General features: G+C 50.2%; 6 protein-coding genes across 6 annotated transcripts; 3 read left to right on the top strand and 3 right to left on the bottom strand.

Moving 5' to 3' along the window:
* Positions 1 to 176: 176 nt before the first annotated feature.
* N7520_005745 (AAA family ATPase midasin) lies at positions 177 to 14,975 on the top strand (the record flags this gene model as incomplete). The annotated part of the gene is made up of 1 exon (XM_057139679.1): positions 177 to 14,975. The coding sequence occupies one exon, from the start codon at positions 177 to 179 to the stop codon at positions 14,973 to 14,975; it is 14,799 nt and encodes a 4,932-aa protein (XP_056993685.1).
* A 468-nt stretch (positions 14,976 to 15,443) lies between these two features.
* Positions 15,444 to 16,604, bottom strand: N7520_005744 (PRCC domain-containing protein; the record flags this gene model as incomplete). The annotated part of the gene is made up of 1 exon (XM_057139678.1): positions 15,444 to 16,604. The coding sequence occupies one exon, from the start codon at positions 16,602 to 16,604 to the stop codon at positions 15,444 to 15,446; it is 1,161 nt and encodes a 386-aa protein (XP_056993684.1).
* Positions 16,605 to 19,305: 2,701 nt separating this feature from the next.
* Positions 19,306 to 19,697, bottom strand: tim13 (protein translocase subunit TIM13; the record flags this gene model as incomplete). The annotated part of the gene is made up of 2 exons (XM_057139677.1): positions 19,306 to 19,509; positions 19,587 to 19,697. The coding sequence occupies 2 exons, from the start codon at positions 19,695 to 19,697 to the stop codon at positions 19,306 to 19,308; spliced, it is 315 nt and encodes a 104-aa protein (XP_056993683.1).
* A 672-nt stretch (positions 19,698 to 20,369) lies between these two features.
* Positions 20,370 to 21,987, top strand: N7520_005742 (C1 family peptidase; the record flags this gene model as incomplete). Its single annotated transcript, XM_057139676.1, has 3 exons — positions 20,370 to 20,472; positions 20,525 to 20,616; positions 20,668 to 21,987. The coding sequence occupies 3 exons, from the start codon at positions 20,370 to 20,372 to the stop codon at positions 21,985 to 21,987; spliced, it is 1,515 nt and encodes a 504-aa protein (XP_056993682.1).
* A 392-nt stretch (positions 21,988 to 22,379) lies between these two features.
* Positions 22,380 to 23,695, top strand: N7520_005741 (legume-like lectin family protein; the record flags this gene model as incomplete). Its single annotated transcript, XM_057139675.1, has 6 exons — positions 22,380 to 22,475; positions 22,532 to 22,555; positions 22,652 to 22,722; positions 22,779 to 22,860; positions 22,928 to 23,188; positions 23,249 to 23,695. The coding sequence occupies 6 exons, from the start codon at positions 22,380 to 22,382 to the stop codon at positions 23,693 to 23,695; spliced, it is 981 nt and encodes a 326-aa protein (XP_056993681.1).
* A 229-nt stretch (positions 23,696 to 23,924) lies between these two features.
* Positions 23,925 to 24,920, bottom strand: N7520_005740 (uncharacterized protein; the record flags this gene model as incomplete). The annotated part of the gene is made up of 1 exon (XM_057139674.1): positions 23,925 to 24,920. One exon carries the CDS (start codon positions 24,918 to 24,920, stop codon positions 23,925 to 23,927), a length of 996 nt encoding a protein of 331 aa, XP_056993680.1.
* Positions 24,921 to 25,189: the final 269 nt, after the last annotated feature.

The raw sequence follows: 25,189 nt of genomic DNA, 5'->3' as shown, positions 1-25,189 counted from the left end.
AAGCTGAACCGCTTAGTCACCTTGAAAAGTGGGCGGTGACTGGAGTCGGTGGGGCTGGACCACCGGGACGGGGCAGAAAAAAAAGTAATGGGGAATTTCAATCTCTCTACAGCATTTACAATTTTCACATTTCAACGAATTGAAAAGGAGCTCCCTCTACGCAGCCGGGTCACAGAATGAATGGAAGACCCGTCTACGAGAGGACTCTATCAGAGTCCGAGCTGCTTGAGCAGCTCCCGAATGAACTCACAAGTCTCATTCGGTCACCGTCGGGGACTCAGCAGCTCCACGCGCTTGCGCTTGGCGCATTAAATACACAATTTACAGAAAATATCTTCCGATTATACGAACCGATTTTCGTCGACCTGGCAGCTCGATGGCTTCGCTCGGACATTCAAGCCGAACATATTCATATTCTGGCCGCATTCGCTCGCATCCTCCCATTTGCTTCATACCTTCGATCCTTCGCTGGTCAATATGCTTTATCACAGACTGGACCTGTGTCGACATTGGCTGGATCTAAGGAGTTAACATTGCGTCAACTGGATCCTAGCAGCACCCGAACTCTGCTCCTCGCCCTGTTCCGCCTTCTCTCATTCGACCTAGAGACCTTCTCAAAAGCCGTGTCACCGATCCAGCTCCAATCTCTGTTTCCGCACGAAGACCCAGTCATCCGGTACCTTGCGGTAAGATGCTTCGCCATGTACATGCATGCGGCGGATGCTGCTAGCGAAAGCATGTTGCGCGTGAATACCGGCACTGATCCCATAGAAGGGGAATGGGAAGGAATCACAATTGACTACCGCCTTCTTGGCCTGTGGGAAGAGCGTAGATGGGAAATTCTCGGCAAGACCATCCAAAATCAGAGATCAATACGATCACCTAGTGATATGATCGCACTGGTTGACCGGTTGCGGGACTCCCTTACCCCCAGATCGGCCGATGTGTGCGGTATCTTAATCCCTCGCTTGAAAGACGTAATTTCATCGGCCTCTTCTTCGGTTGTGAAAACCAAGACTGCGACAGAGAACCTGCGCCGCATCGCACAGTCACTCCTAGAACCCAAACCTATCTTGTTGATAGGTCTGCCGAACTCAGGGAAGACCTCACTGATCAATGATGTCGCCTCCACAATGGGTCAAGCAGAGTCTATGGTCACGCTGCATCTCAATGAGCAGACCGATGCTAAAAGTCTTCTTGGAATGTATGCTACATCCTCCACCACTGGCTCTTTCTCCTGGCAGCCAGGTGTTTTGACAAAAGCTGCGAGAGAAGGCCGTTGGCTCTTGATTGAAGATCTTGACCGCGCCCCATCTGAAGTTCTTGGTCTCATATTGCCGATTATCGAAAGAGGAGAATTGACGATTGCGAGCCGAAGAGAGAGAATCAAGTGCGCCGAGGGCTTCAAGATTATTGCAACCATGAAGTCCTCATACAACATTGCTGGCGAAGAAATTGCTCCCAGCTCTTCTATGCTTGGCAGTAGACTGTGGCAGAGAGTTCAGGTGTCGTCTCTCCCAGTTGATGAAATGCGAGATGTCATTTTGCAAAAGTTTCCTCTTTTGGAGTCTCGAGTGCCTATCATTATGGATGTGTATGCGAAAGTCTGCTCCGCATTCCATGGCAGTCTGGCAATTAAGGGATCTCAGGGTCGTACTCCTGGATTCCGTGACCTGATCAAACTCTGTAGCCGGCTACACCGACGGTTGCAACGCATAGGTGCCAAAACCGGCTATGAACCTGCTTCAGAAGCTATTGAGAACGAAATATTCCTTGATGTTGTTGATGTATTCCTGAAATATCTCCCGGAAAAGTCAATGCAAAGCTCCCTCACTGCTGTTGTTGCAGAGGCATTGCAGATCTCGCCCCAACGCGCAGATAATCAACTCAATGATCGACCCCTCAAGTGCGAGGATTTGGGTAATAGTTTGTCAATCGGCCGTGAAGTCTGTCAGAAGATCAAGGGCGTGAAGCATGCAAAGAAGTCGGAAGACAAGCCGGAAGACAAGCAGGCAAAGAAGCACGCAGAAGAAGCGTCGCAATTTGCCTTCACAAGATCGGCTCTGTCAGTCATGGAGCAGGTAGCTGCCTCTGTACAAATGGCAGAGCCAGTCTTGCTTGTCGGAGAGACTGGTATCGGAAAGACAACTGTTATTCAGCAGCTTGCCACCTTGTTAGGGCAGAAGCTCACCGTGGTGAATTTGTCACAGCAAAGTGAAAGCACTGATCTGCTTGGAGGGTTCAAACCTGTCAGCATTCGCACAATGGCAATCCCGATGCTGGATGAGTTCAACACGCTTTTTGAGTTAACATTTTCCGCTAAGAAGAACCAAAAATTCTTGTCTTCCGTTTCCAAGAGCGTGGTATCTGAAAACTGGGTACGCCTGGTGACTTTGTGGCATGAGGCTGTGCGGTTGTCCAATGCAGTTTTCAAGCCAGCCCCGTCCAAGGAGGCCGAGAATGGGGATGAGCAGCCATCTAAAAAGCGGAAGCTTGACTCACCAAAATATCAACACCTGCGACAGCGTTGGGAAAGCTTCCAATCGGAGCTCACTGACTTTGAAGCTCAAGTCTCCCAAGGCGATGCCAAATTCGCATTCGCATTCGTCCAAGGAAAGATTGTGAGAGCACTTCGAAATGGTGAATGGGTTCTGTTGGATGAAGTCAATTTGGCGTCACCCGATACTCTGGAAAACATCGCGAGTCTCTTGCACCATGGTAGCGAAGGAACCCCTTCTGTTCTTCTATCTGAGGCTGGTGATGTTGAGAGAGTCTTTGGCCACCCTAATTTCCGTATTTTTGGTGCCATGAATCCCGCAACAGATGCTGGTAAAAGGGATCTTCCGCCTGGCCTGCGATCTCGCTTCACCGAATTCTACGTACACTCCCCAGACACCGATATGGACGATCTCATTGCCCTGGTTAAAAAGTATCTTGGAGACTTGACCATTCGTGATGACCGGGCTGCCGCAGACCTCGCGCAGCTATACATGGCGACCAAGAAACTCAGCAATGATAACAAGCTAACGGATGGTGCCGGACAACGACCGCACTTTAGTATTCGAACCCTTGTTCGCGCTCTTATCTATGTCATTCGCCACACTCATGTCTATGGTTTGCGTCGTGCAATGTTCGAAGGCTTTAGCATGAGTTTCTTGACCGTGTTGAGTTTGGAGTCCGAACGGGCATTGGTCCCCCTTCTTGAGGCTCATATCTTCAGCAACGCAAAGAACGCCAGGTCTCTTCTTGGACAAACTCCTCAGCCACCCGCGGATGGCAGTGATTATGTCCAATTCAAGCATTACTGGATGCGCCGCGGTCCTTTTGTCGCAGAAGAACAACCGCACTACATCATCACTCCGTTCATTGAGAAGAATCTTAAGAACCTAGTGAGAGCTAGCTCGACCCGTCTTTTCCCCGTTCTGTTGCAAGGTCCAACATCTGCCGGAAAGACAAGTATGATTGAATACCTGGCAAAGGTTTCCGGCAACAAGTTCGTTCGCATCAACAACCACGAGCATACAGATCTACAGGAGTATCTTGGTTCATACATTTCTACCGATGATGGAAGTCTTCGTTACCAGGAGGGTGTTTTGGTGGAGGCTTTGCGCAACGGGTACTGGATTGTTCTTGATGAGCTTAATTTGGCTCCTTCAGATGTTCTCGAGGCGTTGAATCGGCTTCTTGACGATAACCGCGAGCTGTTCATCCCTGAAACTCAAGAAACTGTTAAGCCCCACCCCAACTTCATGCTCTTCGCTACGCAGAATCCTGCAGGTCTCTACGGTGGCCGCAAAGTTCTTTCTCGTGCGTTCCGCAACCGTTTCCTTGAATTGCATTTCGATGATATCCCGGAAAGTGAGTTGGAGTACATTCTGAAGGAACGATCTCAAATTGCGCCCTCTTTTTGCACACGGATTGTTTCAGTCTACCGAAAACTATCACTGCTTCGCCAATCTAACCGCCTTTTCGAGAAAAAAAACAGTTTCGCCACTCTGCGTGACCTGTTTCGATGGGCCCTCCGGGATGCTGATGATAAGGAGCAACTGGCCATCAATGGATTCATGCTTCTTGCCGAGCGTGTACGGAATCCCCAGGAGAAGGCCGCTGTGAAAAGCGTGATTGAAGAAGTTATGAAAGTCCGCCTGGATGAGGATGTCTTATACAGCCCCGCGCAGTTAGAGAGAAATGTGCCTCAGATGAGCGAATTGCCTGGTGAAGTTGTTTGGACAAAGGCCATGAGGCGTCTGTTCGTTCTTGTTTCCAAAGCACTCAAGAACAACGAGCCGGTCCTTCTCGTCGGAGAGACTGGTTGTGGTAAAACTCAGCTTTGTCAGGCCGTCGCTGAAGCTTTCCGAAGAGAGCTGTTTATCATGAATGCCCACGTCAATTTGGAAACTGGTGATCTTATTGGTGCCCAGAGACCAATCAGAAATCGAGCAGCCATTGAGAAGCAGATCTGCGACGACCTTCGACTCCTCCTTCATGGCGATCAGCCTGCCTCTTCCTCCCTCGAACAACTGAAGCAAGAGTTTTCAGCCCTTGATGCAGAACAACGTCAAGCCAAAGATCAAGATCTTTTGCGCAGGATTGAAACAAACATTTCTCGGTCCAACGCATTGTTTGAATGGTCCGACGGAAGCCTCATTACTGCTATGAAGACCGGTCAATTCTTTTTGCTTGATGAAATTTCTCTTGCAGATGATTCTGTCTTGGAACGACTCAACAGTGTCCTGGAGCCTCATCGATCAATTCTTCTTGCCGAAAAAGGTCCTATTGACTCCATGGTCGTGGCAGATGGTGGGTTCCAATTCTTGTCAACCATGAATCCCGGAGGTGATTATGGTAAGCGAGAGCTTTCAGCTGCTCTTCGTAACCGTATGACTGAAATTTGGGCCCCACAACTCTCTGAAGATGAGGATATTCTGCCCATCTTGCAAATGAGACTAAAGCTCAACGACGAGAAGGTGGCAAAGTCCATGCTTAGGTTCGCGGTGTGGTTCAAGACTACTTTCCAAAACACTTCGACCACTTCTCTATCGCTTCGTGATCTTCTCGCATGGGTAGATTTTGTGAATACCTATCAAACTGACGAGCCCCTTTTCGCCATCATCCAAGGTGCCGCCATGGTCTTTGTCGACACTCTGGGTGCCAACCCCGCTGCAATGCTTGCTATCTCCTTGAACAATCTAGATGGTAACCGACAAAAGTGTCTTGATAAGCTCGGTGAGCTGTTCAATGTAAATGCTTCCGCTATCTATAGGGAGTCATCGACCGTTACCTTGGAGCCTGGATTTTTGAAGGTCGGGCCGTTCAAACTCCCTACTGTGGGAGAGACGGAGCCTGACCATCAATTCACAATGGACGCGCCAACCACAATTGCCAACTCTGTCAGAATTGCTCGTGGTCTCCAATCATCGAAGCCTATTCTCATGGAAGGCAGCCCTGGTGTGGGTAAGACCACCCTTGTTATGGCCCTCGCAAAGGCCCTTGGAAAGCCCCTCACTCGTATCAATCTTTCAGAGCAGACAGATCTTACGGACCTGTTTGGTTCTGATGTTCCCGTTGAAGGAGGAGACGTTGGCCAATTTACGTGGCGAGATGCTCCGTTCCTACGAGCCATGCAACGCGGTGACTGGGTTTTGCTGGATGAAATGAATCTTGCATCTCAGTCTGTGCTCGAAGGTCTGAACTCCTGTCTGGATCACAGACAACAAGTCTACATCGCCGAACTCGACCAGACCTTCAAACGCCACCCTAATTTCGTCCTGTTTGCCGCGCAAAACCCGCACCACCAAGGTGGTGGTAGAAAGGGACTTCCTGCGTCTTTTGTGAACCGTTTCACTGTTGTCTACGCCGAGAGCTTTACTGATTCGGATTTGAAAACCATTTGTGCTAGACTTTTCCCTGGAAGTCCTTCAATCCAAACCGATAGGCTGGTAGATTTCATCTCCGCCTTGAACAAAGCGATCGTCACAGACCGTCGACTTGGCGTTGTCGGCGGACCCTGGGAAGTTAATCTGCGAGATATCCAACGGTGGCTGCAGCTGGCCGATCGGGGTAATCTGCAAATTTCCACCAAGCACTTCTTGGACGTTGTCATCAGCCAGCGTTTCCGGAGTGAGGATGATCGAAAACTGGTTTCTCAGATTTATGATAGCATCTTCACTGACTCCGACGTCGTTCAAAAGAGTTACTTCCACAACCTTACTGCCGAGCATCTGCAGGTCGGTCTCGGAATATTGACTCGGGACCGTCTTCTACAGCGCTCGGTTGAGCCGCAAATGAGGATTCTGCCCAAGGATCTCCATATCCTTGAATCCCTTATCTTGTGCATTGACAACTCTTGGCCTAGTATCCTGGTTGGTGCTGCTGGATGTGGGAAAACAACTTTAATCCGCAAGCTTGCTGCCATCAATGGTGCGACGCTGCAGGAGCTGGCTCTCAGTGCGGACACTGATACGATGGATTTGATTGGTGGCTTTGAGCAAATCGACCATCGACGAGAAGTTTCGTCGTTTGTCAACGACGTGGAGGCATTCTTGCGCCACCAGATCATTCATTCCTTTGCGACCGGTGATGTGTCGAATGCGGTTGGCTCAGCTCTCCAAATTTGCCAGCATTTCCAGACCACAGAGACATCATTAGAAACTGTCATCTCGGCTCTTTCGGATCTTTGCGAGTCGTACTCCGACCTGACGCTCAAAGAATTCCTCAAGCGAGCCCAAAAGCTGCACGACACAATCCACCAGGCTGATAAGATGAAGGTTGGATTTGAATGGACTGAAGGTGTTCTCACGAGAGCTGTCCAAAATGGAGACTGGGTGGTTCTCGACAATGCCAATCTTTGCAACCCATCTGTTCTTGACAGATTAAATTCCTTGACAGAGCCAAATGGTACTCTCATCTTGAACGAGCAGCGCACCGAAGATGGATCGGCTCGCATCGTTACACCCCATCCCAACTTCCGTATCTTCTTGACCATGGATCCCCGCAACGGAGAACTGTCACGCGCCATGCGGAACAGATGTGTTGAGATCTGCTTCATGTCTAACGAGGTGAAGGATATCTCCAGTGTAGTAGGCCCATCTTACACTTGCGAATCGTCTCTTTACAGACTACGCCATATCTGGAACCTGGACGCTACGTTGCCACCTGCCGCTTTTGATGAATCCATTGGTGTTTGCCTGGATCATCTTTCTCCGGCGGACTTGTCCTATCTTCAAAAGTTGCCTGGAACCCAGCTCCCCTATGCCGATGATAAAAAAACCAGCCAACTCATCTCCAGTGCTTTGCAGCGCTACCAATCACTGGTCCGCGACAAAGAACAATGGAAACCGCTCGAAGTCATTGCTGGCGATATCATCATGGCAGGGGCCTCTTTGAGCATCCAGGGTGCTCTGCAGCCTATGCATCCCTTGGTCAATGAGCCTCTCGTGTCAATCACTGGAAACAGTGAGTATCGCTCAAGTCTCATTATCCTGGCTTACCTTGAAGAGTTCAAGCTTGAGATTCACCGTCTTCGCCAAAGCCTTGTCCAGGCCAATGAGTCCGCAAAGGAGCTCAAGCCAAGTCAAATGACAAGTCTTGAGCGATCTTTGGCATCAAATCGGATACAGTCATTGATGAAGGATACAACACAGCCCGTCAGCCACTTCTTGATGGATTGTGGCCAGGCTCTATACGACTATATTCAGGGTCTGGATCAAATCAGCGTGCAATCCCCGGAAATAGTTACAGTACTGATGTCCATTATCTGTCTGTGTTGGGATATTTACCGTGCCACGGATGTTATGAAGGTTGAGGAGGGCGAATTCCAAGTTTACTTGCAAATTGGTAGGCAGATTTTCGCATCGCTACTAAGCTCATCCCCATTGCTCAAGCCTTTGGAAGCGCCTCTTTCTCGCGCCCTCGCTCGCTTCCAAGCTGGCTGGGCATTGACAACTGGTTTGAGCATGCAGAGAATGTGGGATGCCTGGAGACATGTCACACCCGCTTCTCAAAAGCAACTTAACTCCCTCATTGAGTTGGAGAAAACCGTGGCCGAATTCACTGCGCTTGCCTTGCAAACCCGAGTTGATATCTCTCAACTCAGTACTGTTTGGGATTCCTTGATCAACGCCCAGCGGTTCATCCTCTTGGATGGCGCCGACGGAGAAGCCCTTGTGCACAGTCTTAAGCAAACAGTGAACGAGCTTGGCCAAGCTGTACGACGTTCTGATTCTCCCCAACACCCATACTTCACAGAAGCCTTTGAGGCCCTCTGCCAGTATCGCGACATGTCTGTTGCCGACGAAGGAAACCGCGACTCGGCAATCCAAACTATGGTTCCATTGCTTGCGGGTCGCCCTGCTCGCTCACTCGCCTCGTCAAGTCTCCAGAGCAGCGTCCCAGAACTCCTCAATAGGCTTGCGCTCTTCACTGGCGCGGCAAACTCATCGCGTTCTTCCTTAGCTATTGGTGGGGTTCTCCCACTATCTCTGTTGGATAGACTGACCTCAGTGGGAGCTACAACTTTGGGTCAAATGGATCTCCTGCAAGCTGAGAAACGAGCGCTATCAAAAGCCCTCACTGTCAGCAGTCGTCAAATTGCGGAAGAACAACTGCGTACTCTCCAGCGCGTTCTTGCGCAGTTGACGATCGAATTGCTTTGCTGTCATCAGGAATTCTTCGAGCCTCAGTCATTTACGGGCTTGGTTTCTGCTCTACAAGTCGTCCAGAGAGATGGTACTTGTGATCTGGCCCCTGTCTCCATCGAACTGCAGAGCAGCATTGGAGAGGGTCACTTCTTCAGAAGCTTCGCTGAGAATGCCCTTCCCCCTCTTCTTAAGTCATTGGCGACACCTCTTGAAGGCACTACCAACATCGTCCCTATCGAGGGTATGACTCACCCCGTGGCCCTCGCCTCAGTTCAACTGGCAGTGATTCTTCTCCGCTTGTTTGTTCCGGATAAGGTTTTCGATCCATCTCTTGGTCTTGTCGTTCAGCGCAGGCGCCACGATCAACGCTTGGACGAGTTCAATGCTAAATCAAATGCCATCTTGACATTTGAGGCCACTTTCTCTGGTCAAGCCTCCAATCTCCGGTCTGCTCTACTTGAAGAACAAACCAAGACGTTGGGATCTGCTCCACCTCCATCATCAGTCACACGACCCGAGAAATCCGAACTCGGTCTGTTGCACGGAGAATTTTCGAACTTGATCAATTCCATTCTCAACCGAAACCCAGAGCAGTTGATTCAGTCGGCCAAATCCTCGAGTACGCAGGAAATGGTCCAACTTATGCGGGACAACATCCACCAGCTCAGTAGCCGACTCAGCGCGCACTACAGATCGTATGATGATATAACCGAGCCTGTGGTTCGCTTCCTTCAACTACTCGACACTGGTCTTTTCCTGAGCTCCGTGTCAGATGAAAAGATCGATGACATTCAAGACATCAAGTGTCTGAGTCAACGCACACCTTTCTTAGGTGGATCTGTTCACCCTGCCTTTGAGGATGCATGTGGCTCCGAGTCTGACCCGAGCCAGGCACCAAGCCATGGTAATGTCATCGAAATGCGACTTCATGAACTGTCTGCACTCTGGGCCGCCAAGGACGCGGATGCAAACATTCTTGAACTTCGATCTGGTCGCGATACGATCCGCAATGTGTTTGCTGATTTCCATCAACTGTGGAAAACCAGGCTCCGTGAGGACCAAGAAAAGGAAGCTGAAAAGTCTGAACTCTATCGTTACCGAGGTTCGTGGGAAGACGGTGAAGAAGTCGATGAAGCAGACCTCGACGAGCTGTTCCCTACATATGAAAAGGAAAGCCTACCCAACTCAGAGGATGTTGCTGCGCTTGATCCTAGGCTCATTGCTTCTCGACTGGCCTCGTTACATGCTAAGCTTGTCAGCGATCGTCAGACCGGACATGCAATGCGTGCTTTTGTCAAGCAGACTGGTAACCTACTAGGATCACTGTGGTCTAAGAGCAAGACAGATTTCTCTCCAGTTTTGGCCCAAAACCACCTGCCCGTGGTCCTTCTACTTCTTGATGATGTTGTTGCCGAGGAATCTCAAGACAGACAGAAGAACTATAACTTCTACACTGATTCCAATCTTGCCGAGGCACGCAGACTTGTTACTCTGACGCTCTCGGTCCAATCGCGATTTGTTCAAATCCAAACCGCATGGCCAGAGCATGCTGTTCTTCAAGATGTCATCACCTGCTGCTCCGAAATTCTCCAATTCAAGCACACCGAGCCCGTTGCGAAATTCCTGACCAAGGTTGAAAAGCTTCACTCCTATGTTCATGAATGGCAGCTTGTCGCTAGCCGGGAATATTCTGCCGCCTCTCTCTATGACGAGATCACGAGTATGACAGTCAGCTGGCGTCGACTTGAACTGACTACCTGGGCGAAGCTCTTGGATATCGAGAAAGAGCGATGCGAGGAAGACGTCAGCGCCTGGTGGTTTGTTGCGTATGAAGCCCTCTTGGCTGTGCCTCTTCAGATGGCTGAGTCTGGCGAGGAAGACATGAGTGACCACATCCAAGGTGTCATCTCTACACTGGAACAATTCTTCATGTCCACCACTCTTGGTCAATTTTCTCGCCGTCTCCAACTTGTGTCTGATTTCCGAGCGACTCTTCTGATTTTCGCCAAGGACTACGAATGCCTCAAGCCACTTGCTTCTGCGCTGGCCAATTTCATCGCCCACTTCCAACCATTCGAACCTTTGGCGGAAAAGATGCTGCAAGAAAAGAGAGCTACCCTTGAAAAGGACATCAAAGAGCAAATTCAGTTGGCGAGCTGGAAAGACACCAACATTATCGCCCTCAAGGAGAGTGCCAGACGGTCACACATCAAGCTCTTCAAATTGGTTAGGAAGTACCGGGCGGCTCTTGCTCAGCTAGTGCAGCCGGTTATTGAACAAGGCCTTTCGGATGCTACAGCAGAAGAAGTCATTCCCCAACAGGAGAAAAAGGTCCTTGCCTTTACCGTGTTCCCGGAAGCATTGGTATCTTCCCAGGAGACCGACGCCTGGAGCTCGAGACCACTCAGATTCCAAAATCCCGAGGGCACTTCTCGCAACATGATGAACCTGTTTACGGCAATTCCTTTGGAGTTTGACATTACCGCGGATCTTGATGAATTCACCGTGTCTGTGATCGAGGGAATCAACGAATTCAAGACTCAGACTCCGAAAACGCTTACTTTGGACAACAAGGATGACGTACAGCACCTCAAGGTCCAAAAGCGTCGTCTCTATGCCGATACATTAAAGCGTGTCTTCGAAATGGGAGTTAAGCGGAATGCGGGAACTAGCCTGATCGAAACTCAGGTGTCGCTTGCACAAGTCCTCTCAACAAGTGCTGCTTTCGAATCTGGGACTGCTACATCAAAGGCCATTCACAGCGCCGATTCCTACTTCCACCGTTTGTTGGACCTGTTGCCAAGAGCTCGTCTGGCGTCACGAACTTACTCCGATGAGTTGACCAACGTAGAGGTTTCCAGGAGTATGGGCTCCGTTGAACATTTGTTGTTCATGATTCGCCGACAGAGAGGCCTTATCTCCCCTGCTCTGTCTGGGTTGGGATCCTTGGAGGCAATCATTGGAAAAATGGAGAGTACTTGGACTGTTGAATCTACCTCTTTCACCAAGGTCTATGTCAAGCTCGAAGAGCGACAGGCCTTCCTCTCCAGAAAGGTGGCGTGGTTGATCCCAATTCTTAAGCTTGGTTCTGAAGTCGTTGGAGTACACTCCAAGTTTTCCGGTCTGCAGGCCTCCACCATCACTGAGGGTCTTCTTTCTCAAATGGGTGTTCTTGAAGATCTACGGAAAGCACTCAACGTTCTCCCTAGACTTCCTGTTGGACTTGTGTCACGTAAGCAGAGGGATTTGACTGACAAGGCGCACGCTTTGCTTGAGCAGCTCTCATCTGATCTCCTGAAATGGGAGGGTGAACGTCCGGATCTATCCTTCGTTCTCAGCCAGATTCGCAAATGGTCTTTGCCCGGCCTGGCTGATCACGTTCACATGAATTCAGAGTCTGCCCCCGGCATTTCTATTCAGAAGTTCGATAGCACCCTTCTTGCGGCCATTGACAAGATGCTCGTCGGACTGCAGAAATTGAAGGAGGTGCCTGCTTCAATCGACTTCAGTGGCCTTTTGTCACGAAGTGACGAGTTCTTCTCCCGTGCGTCGAAGAATGTTCACATCAGCGAGATCAGTGCGTCCCTTGCGGCTGTTTTGGAGCAGATGCAGCACTTGGACAACGAGAATGATCTCAAACGAGCTGCTGCCTTGATTGCCAGCATTCTGCCAATTGCCAACAGATATTACGATATCTGCCGAGAGTTGATCAATCGCTTCATCACAGTTCACCGCGAGGTCTGCAAGACTTCATACACCTTGACCAAGGCATTCGTTCAAATTGCCTCTGAAGGTTTCTGTAGCCCAGCCGAAGCCTCCCAGGACCAGGGTCAGGACGGCAAGATGGAGAGCGGAACTGGCCTTGGCGACGGTGAGGGTGCCGAAGATATCAGCAAAGATGTTGGTGATGACGAGGATCTTTCGGAGCTTGCTCAGCAGGCGCCGAAGGAAGACGCAAACGAGGAGATGGATGATTCTGCCGATGCTGTTAACATGGATCAGGATGAGCTTAATGCTGAGTCAGGTGAACACAAGGAAGAGGAAGATGAGGATAACGACAATGATGAAGATGAAGAGGAGGGTGACCTTGATGAGGAGACGGGCAGTGTTGATGGTCTTGATGCTGGCGCCGTCGACGAAAAGATGTGGGACGGTGCCAATGATGACCAGCAGAAGGAAGCAGAGAATGATGAAGGAAAGGGTCAAGCTGAATCTGATGAGCAAGCCGCCGCCCAGGAGCAGAAGAAGGAGGCCGAGGAGGGCCAGAAAGGAGAAGAGGATGGTGATGAGGAAGAGGATGATGAGGAGGAAGAGGATCCCGATGATGAGGGTGAAGCGGTCGGTCGTGAAGATATGGATGTGACCGACCCTCAAGCAAAGGAAGAAGATGCCCTTGAGCTGCCCGACGAAATGCAGCTTGATGGCGATGATAAGGAAGGTGGTGATGATGAGGGTGAAGATGATGGTATGGATGACATGGACGACATGGGTCCTCTTCCGGAGGAAGAAAGGGGCGAGGACCAGGATGACCAGGCCGGAGACGAGGATGCCGACATGGCACCCGAGGAGGTTCCTGGCGAAGATGAGGAAATGGGCGAGGGAGAAGATACGAACGAAGGAGAGGCTGATGGCAAGGAGGAGGAAGAGGAAGAAGCCGGCGGAGAGGATCCAGAGGAGCCTGAGCATGATGAGTTCCTTGCCCAGCGTGACGATAACGAGGCCACTGCCGATGAAGTTGCGCCCAGCGAAGCTGTCACTGGCGGACAAGGTGCCGACCAAGACCAGAACGAGGACAAGGGGGCCTCGGGAGACGCTCAGCAAGAGAGTGGTTCCAACGATCCGACTGCCAGCGCCGAGGAACAAAACGGCGCTGCCAAGGATAGTGAAGAAAGCAAAGCCAGTCGCGATGCTGGGGGAGGTGAAGACAGTTCTCCCAATGATCCCCAGATCCAGGCATTCAAGAAACTTGGGGACATTCTCGAGGAGTGGCACCGTCGCCAAAAGGAGGTGCTGAATCCCTCTCAAGAAGAGGAGGATTCCCAGCCACTACCTCAAGATACCGACATGGCGGATGCCGATTTCGAGCATCTCAAGGATGATGAAGATGAGGCCGACACACAAGCTCTCGGACAAGCAAATGACGACCAAGCCCAGGCTCTCGACCAGAACAAGGGCGTGGAGTCAGACATGAAGCCTGGCGAGAACGATGTTCTTCCAGACACTGCAGAGGAACAAGATGCCCTAGATAATCAACTTCAGGACGAGATGCAAATCGACCGTTCTCCCGTCCCAACTGACGGGAAAGCCGGAGCTTTCATTCCTGGCGACCAGACCTCTCGAGAGCAAGCAGACGGTGCTCCCGCTGAAGACGTTAACGAAGAGTTGGACCAAGTCGACACGCAACTCGCGGCTATCCACCTCTCTTCTTCCCTTCCCCCATTGACTTCAGAAGAGGACGCCCGTCGTCTCTGGTCTCACTATGAATCCGCCACAAACGACCTCTCTCTATCCCTCACTGAACAGCTGCGTCTCATCCTTGCCCCCACCATGGCTACCAAGCTACGTGGTGACTTCCGCACCGGTAAGCGGTTGAACATCAAGCGAATCATTCCCTACATCGCATCCCAGTACAAGCGTGACAAGATCTGGATGCGTCGCTCGATTCCCTCAAAGCGTAACTACCAGATCATGCTTGCCGTCGATGACAGTAAATCCATGCTAGGTAGCGGCAGTGGCCAGCTTGCTTTTGAGACGCTGGCCTTGGTCGCCAAGAGTTTGAGCATGCTCGAAGCGGGTGACCTGTGCGTCCTTGGATTCGGTGACGAGGACCACGTCCGTGTGGCGCACGAATTCGGCAAGCCTTTCTCCTCCGAGGCTGGTATGCAGGTGTTCCAGCACTTCAGCTACCAGCAGACTGGCACCAATGTGCGTAAGCTTATTGCCGACTCCATTGCTCTCTTCCGTGAGGCTCGCTGGAAGCGCTCCCCTGGCTCTGGATCTGCGGATCTCTGGCAGCTTGAGTTGATTATATCCGATGGTATCTGTGAAGATCACGACACTATTCGCCGTCTTGTGCGCCAGGCTCTTGAGGAGCGGATCATGATTGTCTTCATTATCGTTGATGCGGTCAAGGGCAGCTCCATTCTTGATCTGTCGCAGGCTAGCTTTGAAGCTGATGCTGAGTCTGGTGGTGAGATGAAGCTGAAGATGAAGCGCTATCTCGAGGACTTCCCCTTCCCCTACTACCTTGTTGTTAGAGATGTTCGCGAGTTGCCCTCTGTTTTGGCTACTGCTCTTAAGCAGTGGTTCGCTGAGGTCGTGGATGTTTCGTCGTGATCTATGATCTAAAAAAGCGTTGCAATATTTTGGCGTTTTGTACTTACATTTTCATTTTTGGGCGTTGAGGTTGATTTTTGTACACAATAGAAAGATAGATTTAAGTTCAAAGTTCGAAATGCATTGCATTATTTCCAATTCACTGCATGCCTGTTTGCTGTAATACCTTGGAAAGGATGCGATACCATTCGATGGACCATTCAATCTTGTAAGAAAGATATCTCAGTTAGACTGCGACTTAGCCTGTCAGCTATAGGATCTGTCTGTTGATTTGAAGACAACACTGCAATCACGAAGCGCGCAATGCCTGCATTGCTACATTGTTGTCCTCGTGGATTACTCTCCATCCCTCCGTGTAAAGCAAAGTCCGGATGCTATCATTTTTGACCGATATATGAAACAGATGAACAAAGATAACTTGAAATGAATTTTGGTATCACAATATAATTCAAAAACGCTATGAAAAAACTACCACCCATACTTCGATCCAGCCTCCTTCTTGTTCCTTTTTCCAGTAGCAAAGTTCTCTTCCAACGCCTCTTTCTGAGAAGTTGCTGCATTGACCAGCTGCTGCAAGCTGTGCTTGCCAGTAGTATTGATGGTACGCACAGGCTGGTGCTGTGTACCAGCCAACTCCGTGTGTGCTAAGGCCTGGTTATGGGCGTACTCCTTATCGGTATTGAATGTGAGGATCCGGGAGTCCACAGGCGGGGCATTACGGCCAAAGAGCTGGCGTCGTTCTGACTTTGACAGATTCAGATCATTGGCGATGTTGTCCAGTGAATGTGATGACGGCACGGTGGAATTGGCATATGGAGCATCCAGTGCTGATTCCGGTGCGGGTGCTGCTCCAGCCTCGGCTTCCGTGGTATACACCAATGGCTCATACGTCCCTGCCGCGGCTGATGGTAGTTCTGTTCGAGAAGAAGAATCCTCTGATGATATGGAGAAGAGGCTGACTTTGGGTTTCGGCGGTGGAGGGGCTGCTGCGCTAGGCTTTTCTGTCGGTAGGTTGGCTGGTGTTGGCGTTGGCATGGATGTCGACTTTGTGGCCTTCTTTTTTTTCTGATTTCTTGCCACAGACAGCGGTCTGAACATCATGGGGTTACCCTGCAACTTGACTTCGCCAATTTCCGTCTTTTGAAATGTTTCCGGATCTGTATCGGTTGCGGTTTGCCCCAGACTGCCTGCTGCAGGGATCTCTCCATCGGCATCTCCGTGGGTATTCAAGTTCAAGGCGAGGTCATTTTTAAATTCGGCATCGGCTTGCCGGTCGAATCCTGGGGTGGCGCCGGTCTTCAAACCGAATATTTTGCGCGTTGTGGCGACAGGCGCCTTCTTCTCAACACGCTTCGGAGCGGGTAAGAACGAGTTGAATCCCGAGAAGGCCCCGCCTGATCCTGCACCTAGGCGAGCCTTTTTGCGCGCAGGACCATCTTCAGTGTCCTGGTCCGTGGGGTGTTCGGGCTTGAGATTCGGGAGGGCGACACGAATCTTGCGCGGGTTGCTGCGATCGACCTGGAAACCAGTGCTGGTATCAGACTTCTTTGACTTGTCGATCACAGGGGCTGGTGTGGTGTCTGGCTCGGCATCGGATCCCTCTGAGTCAGAATAAGCTACCAAGGCCATGATGAAAAGTGTTGGTTGTAAGAAACGTTAATTCACGACTAAGGCTCGATGCTAACTGCTGATAATGGATAATTGTGGATACCTTGATGCCTTAATATAAGGCCTCGTATATCAGGCAGTAAATACATGCATGATGACATAATCACTGAAATCAATGCCCAAAGCATCAGAAGCAAAAGTAATCCGACTATAGGGCTCATTCCAAAGTCAATCTCTCCCTTAGACCACTTCGACCTTATGTTCTGACCGCATGCAACCATATTCAAAGTTTATCTGGGGTAAATTAGTCGATTGTCTATGAAACTCACCCTGGCCCCAATATGCCGGGCTCATCATGTCCCCAACGTCATCGCCGTCATCCGGTTTCTCCGTGAACTTCCATGAGCAACAAGATTGACGATTATATCATTGAAAGGAGCTTTGGACGATAGGGATATAATCAAGGCAATTTCAATCAAACACACCACAGAATTATTATCGTTATATGACCAATATATTGAATTAAGCGGAGTATTCATTCTTCATTATACATTTAGTGGCGAGGGAAAGAAGATGGGGGGCGAATACTAAATTAATCTGAGTCAATCGAGAATCCATTAACTCCCGACATCACTGGCATTTTTAAGGTAAAACCTCTGGAGAAAAAACTCCCCAACCAATTTTCAACTTAGGTTCAGTGGAAGACTATCTAGTGGAGTTTCACTTCCCGAAAGGGAGATCAATGCGTCATTCTGGCCGCAACCCCCCTCCCCACTCTCCGGACTCTCCTCCCTTCTTGACATTCATCAACCGTCCTCCATGCCGAGCTTAGGAGGCCTGTTGAAGAAGCGGCGAACAAAGGACTCGCAGACCTTGTCCAAGGAGCTGCCTCAAAACCCAGACCGCCCAGATCAATCTTCTACCGAAGCTAACCCGGAGGAAGGTCAAGGCGCCTCCATGCAATCCGCCGTACCGTCACAAGGATCCTCCGAACCCCAAGCTCACTCTGCTCACTCCAACAATGCCGCCAGCATAAACAATCTCATAAATACTCCGGCTCAGGCCGAATCGAGTACTCAGTCCCCCGCCCATCATGCCAATGCGACAGCAGTTCCGCAGTCACAGCCCCGCCAAGAGCGCACCACTCGGGGCAAGTATTCGCAGGGGGACTTCTTGTTGCAGCGCACATTGGGTACAGGTAGCTTTGGTCGAGTTCATTTGGTCCAATCTAAGCACAACCATCGCTTCTATGCTATGAAGGTGCTGAAGAAGGCCCAGGTGGTCAAGATGAAGCAAATTGAGCACACTAATGACGAGCGTCGGATGCTCAATCGCGTTCGTCATCCGTTCTTGGTGACTCTCTGGGGAACCTGGCAGGATTCACGGAATCTTTACATGGTGATGGACTTTGTTGAGGGTGGCGAGCTTTTCAGTTTGCTACGCAAGTCTCAAGTGAGTGGTTTGCCCCCGCTCTGGTCCCGCCGAACACCCTGCTAATCTTACGCTTCTGTTCAGCGATTCCCTAACCCCGTTGCCAAATTCTATGCTGCGGAAGTGACCCTTGCTTTGGAATATTTGCATCATCACCAGATCATTTACCGAGATTTGAAACCAGAGAATCTACTCTTGGATCGTCATGGCCACCTGAAGATTACAGATTTCGGATTTGCCAAGGATGTCCCCGATATTACCTGGACCCTGTGTGGAACACCCGATTATCTCGCTCCGGAAGTAGTTTCTTCGAAGGGATACAACAAGTCTGTCGATTGGTATGCTTTCCACTTTTACACTGCATTGTTGCGTTCCTTGTCTAAACTCTTTTAGGTGGTCATTGGGAATTCTCATCTTCGAGATGTTGTGCGGCTTCACCCCATTCTGGGATAGCGGGTCCCCGGTGAAGATCTATGAGAATATCTTGCGTGGCAAGGTCAAGTACCCGCCATACCTGCATGACGATGCCGTCGATCTCCTCTCACAGTTGATCACCTCCGATCTCACCAAGCGTCTGGGCAATTTGCACGGCGGTCCTCAGGATGTCAAGAACCACGCCTGGTTCGCCGAGGTCACCTGGGAGCGCTTGGAACGCAAGGATATCGATGCTCCCTACATCCCACCGATCCGCGGTGGACAAGGAGATGCAAGCCAGTACGACAAATATCCCGAAGAGACGGAGCACTACGGACAGGAGGGTGAAGATGCGTATGTTTACTCTGTTTCCATCTCCCATTGCATGAGCTTACCTCTCCCACAGATACGGACATCTTTTCCCTGACTTCTAAAAGTGCTTGTATGATTTATAACGAGATATGAAAAGCCCCTGCGATCAACCGCTCGGGATTGGATTTGGCACTGGCGCTAGTCGGAATCGCCGAGGAAAAACAGGTGTGATATCATAGTAGCCAGCTTAATGGCATTTGGTGGATTAAGGAATCGTATATTTCAGCAATGGAAATCGAGTTTTATTTTTTGTTACTTGTCTTTTGAACATTGAAGGTTTCTTGCAATATACACAAAATCAAGTGGAATGTATTCCGCAGGTCCTCCCTCTATCCTGGTCAACCAGAACTAAAGCCAAAAGAACCACGACCGAATAATGTACATGGGCTCTCCGGCCTTTTCTATTCATACACAGATCCTCAGATCTTCCATATTTCATCCTCCAATGTTTCCCCAGAAAGTGCTACTCTCTTCAACAAGAATTCAAATTCATTCTTCCATCCCTTTAAAGACCGGAGCCGAAGGAAGTAACAGTATCAGCTCCCATTTTCTTGCTCTCAACTCCAATCCGGTTGATGTAGGTGCGGCTGGTGATGTTCCACATGTTAATGTACTTCTCCATGCAGGTGGTCAGGCAGGAGTTCTCCTGGGCCGACAAGGAGGAACCGGGGGTAGGGACGCAGGCCTCGAAGCAATTCTCGTTGATTTTCTAAACATCAACCAATTAGCTTGATCTGATAGACAAGTTGATACGGGCGCGACTGCGAGGAGTCGTGAGTGACGTACCTGGATCAAGGCGCGGGCGTTGGTCATGGCAGACTCCTGCTGGAGCTGCTGGACAAGGTTGGCCTTGACATCGGCAGAGGAATTGGAGGTGGAAGAGCCGAGGAAAGACATTGTGGGTGGTATTAGATGGATGAAGATTTGTTGGAGATATGGTGATACCTTTGGAGGTCCCGTCAAGATCTTAGCTTCTGTGGCGGTGCGAGCGCCACATATTGATACCTTGGATATCAGGCGACAACACCCCCCTCCCCACTCCTTCCAATGCATTACATACTTGTAGCATCCACATGAGCCATTGATCTCCGTCTGCTAAAATCTTGACGCTACCCAAGGTCATTCAGAAACCAGACTGGTCCTTTTACCTGAATAATGATTACTTTCAACTTTCTAAATTCGACAGGTTCGCCGGGATTAATCTTCTATGACTATCGAGTCGGACGAGACTCGGAGGCCGCATATCTCCAAGTCGTTTAGATCACAAGGAGCGCCACCAGATAAGATTGAAACCCAACTCCCCACCAACCAAATTAAAGCGATATCAACAATGTAGGCCGGGAGCCCGTCAAGGTCCTGATAAGGAAGTCTAGGTTCTTTATGAGAGGAGTCATGGGTTTATGACCAATCATCAAATGACGCCAATCGAGCTGATCATGCACCATTATACTTCCCCGCATCCCCAATTATCTGAGTACCTTGTAGTCTCACTTCCCTCCCAGACTGCCATATCTCTTTATATTCTCAAGTGGAACCTCTCATTTTCCAAACAACCAGCTCTACTGAACCATGGGTACCTCATTTTCCAAGCCGGAGCCGGTCACAGAGAAGGCACCTTTGTCCATGGAGACCACTAGAACTAGTCAGAGCACAGAAGAGTACACCGAATATCGTCCGTCTACCCTTGATTCCAAATTATCGTATGTTTATTGACGATCTACCAGCTCCTCAATCATATCCTGTTCGAGATAGAATCAAGACTCTTGCACTCTCTCATCTGAAGGATTGGAACGAGAGTCTTTTGAGCGATGCCAAGGTTGGATCTATAGACCCAAAGTGAGGAATGCATGCTAATATCAGGGTACAGAACCGCCTGGCTATTTCCAGTTTCGCAAACCAGCCTTATGGCCAGATTCTTACTGATCAGCGAGCCCTCAAGTCTGACCTGCAAATCTTCAACTTGACCGTACCCGTGGAAGGTGCGCCTATCACAAACCAACGCTCGTCCGGCCGCTGTTGGCTTTTTGCCTCGACCAATGTCTTCCGCGTACCCCTAATGAAAGCCTATCAGCTTAATCAATTTGAGCTGAGCCAAGCTTACCTCTACTACTGGGACAAGATCGAAAAGGCGAACTGGTTCTTCGAACAAATTATCGCTACGGCAGATGAAGATCTCTCCAGTCGCTTAGTCCAAAAGCTCTACGAGGACCCTGTCACTGACGGTGGCCAGTGGGATATGGTCGCCAATTTGGTGCAGAAGTATGGACTCGTCCCGCAGGCTCTCTACCCTGATGCCTACCATGCGAAGAACAGTTCCAAGCTTAACTGGCTCCTCACTGCCAAGCTGCGCGAGCAGGCATTGGCCCTCCGCAAATTGGCCGCTAAGAAGAATGATCCCCAGGCCGCGTATCTGCTTTCTGTGAGCAAGGACAAATTCCTGCAGGAGATTCACTCTCTCGTCACTCTTCTACTGGGCCCTGCGCCGAGCCCGGATAAGCCCTTCGTCTGGCAATACTATGACGCTAGTGGCACTGCCCGCGAGGTGCGAAAGACCCCGGTCGAGTTTGGTCAAGAGGCCCTCCGGTCTCAGACACGAGCCCAGTCGCGAAGCAGTGGGCCTACCATCTCCCCGGGGCGTTTCTTCAGTCTAGTCAATGATCCGCGCAATGAGTACAACCGGCTATTGACAGTCGACAGACTGGGTAACGTGGTCGAAGGGCAGCCCCTCACATATGTCAATGTAGAGATGCCGATCCTCAAGAAAGCAGTCATTGCGATATTGAAAGCTGGACATCCCGTCTTCTTCGGATGCGATGTGGGCAAGTTCTCCGATAGTACTCTTGGTATCATGGATACCGAACTCACCGACCTAACGCTCGGATTTAACATCTCGCTTGGCATGAACAAAGCTGAGCGACTCGCTAGTGGGGAATCCTCCATGACCCATGCCATGGTCATCACGGGGGTGCATATCGAGAATGACAAGCCGGTTCGCTGGCGCGTGGAGAACTCGTGGGGTGAGACATCTGGAGAGAAGGGTTGGTTTATGATGACCGATCGATGGATGGATGAGTACACTTTCCAGGCTGTTGTTGACGCGAACTTTGTTTCGTCTGAGGTTCGAGCTATTTTGGGGCAGACTGCGAAGGTCTTGCCTCGATGGGATCCTATGGGGGTGCTCGCTTAGGCAGAATGAATGACGATTCACGACTAGCACTTCATACAAGAGTCACAATGTTTTATTATCTCTGTTATGTTCATTCCTTGGTAAAACTAGTTAACGCGGTAAATATCTGTGTTTCTGTTGATGAAGTTATTCCCGAAATGTGGCTGGTAAGGTTCACTGCGCCACAAGTTGATAAGTGGACACCTTTAACCTTCAAGTACACACCCTTCCAACTTGCTTTCCAACTCTCCCAACTTTTCGGCTTTCGCTCCCTCTATCCGACTCTCGCCGTTTTTCTTTTCCTTCTCGTTTCAATTTCTGGGTTCTCGGGTCCTGGTGACACCGCAGCCCCATTCATCCCACCCCCGGTCTCTCCTTCCTTGAGCTTCCTCCATTTGCGCCATAATTCAACCATGCGTCTGCCGACTCTTTCCTCCCTCCTGTGCCTTGCTGGCCTGATCTCTGTGCCTGTCAACGCCTACGATGATCCCAATATCAAAAGCATTCCCGTAAGTGCTTTGTTTACATCTTGCAGTCTAGGTACTGACCACCATGCGATCTATAGCTCCGAACGCACAGTCTCACTTCGGTATGATGCCCTATACTCTCTCCCTAGCTTCTTCTTCCATGATAAGCATTTGTGAGAAACGCGGCTTTCGATCACCGTTGTTGACATTCGCGACAGCCCTACCTTGACTCGGATTTCCAAAGCCGCTGGTTCGACTTCGGAGGAGATACTATCATTCGGGCTGACAAGTGAGATACCCTGCCAATTCGCTGTATTTCTATGTACAGTACTGACTGTTTCCAAGATACATCCGTCTCACAGCCGACCGCCCCTCGCAGCAAGGATGGATCTTCTCCCGCGTGCCTTTAACAGCGACCAACTGGCAGGTGAGTGCTAGTGACCAAGCCCAGTTCATATACTACAACAAGAACACGATCTGCTCACACTGTCCAGATCGAACTGGAATTCGAGATTCACGGCAATGGCAACCTGCATGGTGATGGTTTCGCGCTCTGGCTCACCAAGCAGCGCGCCACGCAGGGCCCTGTCTTCGGCTCAACTGATCGATTCGAGGGTCTCGGCATCTTCTTCGATACCTACAAAAACAACCGTCCTGGTGTCTCATTCCCCTATGTCATGGCCATGATGGGCGACGGGCAGACCACCTACGACCAGGCGCACGACGGCAAGGCCAACGAGCTCGCTGGATGCTCTGTGAGTTATCCTTCGCCTCCAGGATAAGTGTGCCTCAAGCTAATATGAACTCTACTTTAGGCTCGTGGTCTCCGCAACGCCCCCGTTCCTACCAAAGCCCGTCTCACCTACTTCCAAGACAAGTCCTTCTCCCTGGAGCTTCAGTACAAGACCGAGGATACCTGGGTCGAGTGCTTCAACCTTAACGCCGAGGACCACAACATTGCCATCCCTTCGGTTGCTTACCTGGGTCTCTCCGCTGAGACTGGTGAATTGAGCGACAACCACGACATCATCTCTCTCAAGGCCGAGAACCTATACTCCGTTGGCCGCAACAACGCCGGTGGCAGCCGTGGCTCGGACAATGGACGTGGTAAAGGCCGCAGTGGCAGCGTTCGACCCAAGAAGGAGAAGAGCGGTAGCTGGAGCTGGTTCCTGTTCAAGATTGTTCTGTTCTTCGGTGCCATTGTCGGTGGTTACTTTGGATGGACTATCTACCGGACCAAAGCTCGCTCTTCACGCTTCTGATCTTTGGACTTATATGACTAGCGCAGTCCAACACAAAAATCTGGAATCTGTTTCCTTATATGTTTCGAGCAAATTGGTCTTGCATAGCCTGTTTATCTATTGGTTTGTGTTTTTGGTTTACTCAAGTGTTTGAAATGAATACAGTCATGATAATTTTTTCAATGTTATAAGTAAAATGTTGGATATTGGGTATCATTAACGCCATTCGATGCCAGCCCAGACAAAATAATCAAGTCTTGGGTTGTCGCTCATTCCACATTCGATCAATAATCTGAAAGACCTCCGTCACACTCCGCAAAACAACATCATCAATCCCAAGCCCACTGTATCGATGCTGAATCTTATCTGGATGCCAGCGTACCCGCTCAGCCTTCAAGATGACCATCAAATCCTCAGACGAAGGCGCATGACGCATAAACTCCTCCACAGACTCCGTAGCAACATCAATCCTCTTCCCAGACTCAACAGGCCAAAAAAGTAAATTGCGCAAAGACTTTGACGCAGGAACAGGGACGGAACCATCTCCACCCTTCTGTTCTTTCTCCTTCTCCTTCTCCGTAACCTCCTTCACAGCCTTCGCAATCTCCTCCCACCTCGCAAGATAAGTCTCCCAAACCTCCCCCCACCTCTTCCTCCTCTTCCGCTCCGCTCCACGTCTCAAACTATCCTCCATCGCCTTCTCGAACGACATCTTCTCCGCATCCTCCGCACGTCCACGCTGCTCACGCAATTTCCTCCGTCGTCGTTCCTCGCGCCACTGCGCCTGCGCCTCAATCATACCGGCATGTGTACGTTCCCACATCTGCGCACGTACATACGCGGCGTATTGTTCCTCGTCCATGGCTTCCAGTTCACCATCCGGCCCCTCTGTCTGTGGAACGGCGTAGTTGTGGATTGGTTGTCCGTAGACGCCTTCCCAGTATGCGGCGCCTTCGTCGTCGCCCATTGCGTCAAAGAGGGATTCGCGGAATGCTGAGTTCGGGGACAGGGATCTGGAGCGGGGAGAGGGATTTTCTTGGATGTGGTTTGAGGATCGGGATCGGTGGGGTGGGCGGCGTTTGTAAGTGCGTTCTTTTGGTTTGGGACTATGGTGTCGCTTTCGGGAGGAATGGTTTGATGTGGTGCTTTTGAAGCGGAATTTGGAGCTGTGGGGTTTTGTGTTGGTGGTTGGAGCTTGGGAGTTTTCACTTCCCTTGGAAGTGTCTGCTCTGTCTTTACTATCCATGCTTGTGAAGTGAAGTAAAAGGAAGTGACGTCCTTGTAGATTGTGGATTGTAGATTGTAGATCGGAAACATTAGTCAGCTGTTATCTTATCGTGGAGCGATGCGACAACCTTAATCATGGCAGTACCAGGCTCTAATCTTGATATGTAGAGCTACGGGGTTTATTTTAAATGTTCAAAATGCTCAGATTGAATCATAAATGTCTAACTCCGACCTTGCAACCCCAATGACACCTGTTTCATAATCAAGCTTTGAAGAGGTAACTCCCAG

Source organism: Penicillium odoratum (genome assembly GCF_028828045.1).
Source record: "Penicillium odoratum strain IBT 22623 chromosome Unknown utg000005l_segment0_segment0, whole genome shotgun sequence".
NCBI lineage: Eukaryota > Fungi > Ascomycota > Eurotiomycetes > Eurotiales > Aspergillaceae > Penicillium > Penicillium odoratum.
The sequence above is the reverse complement of the archived record's forward strand: the minus strand, read 5'-3'. Positions and strand labels throughout refer to the sequence as shown.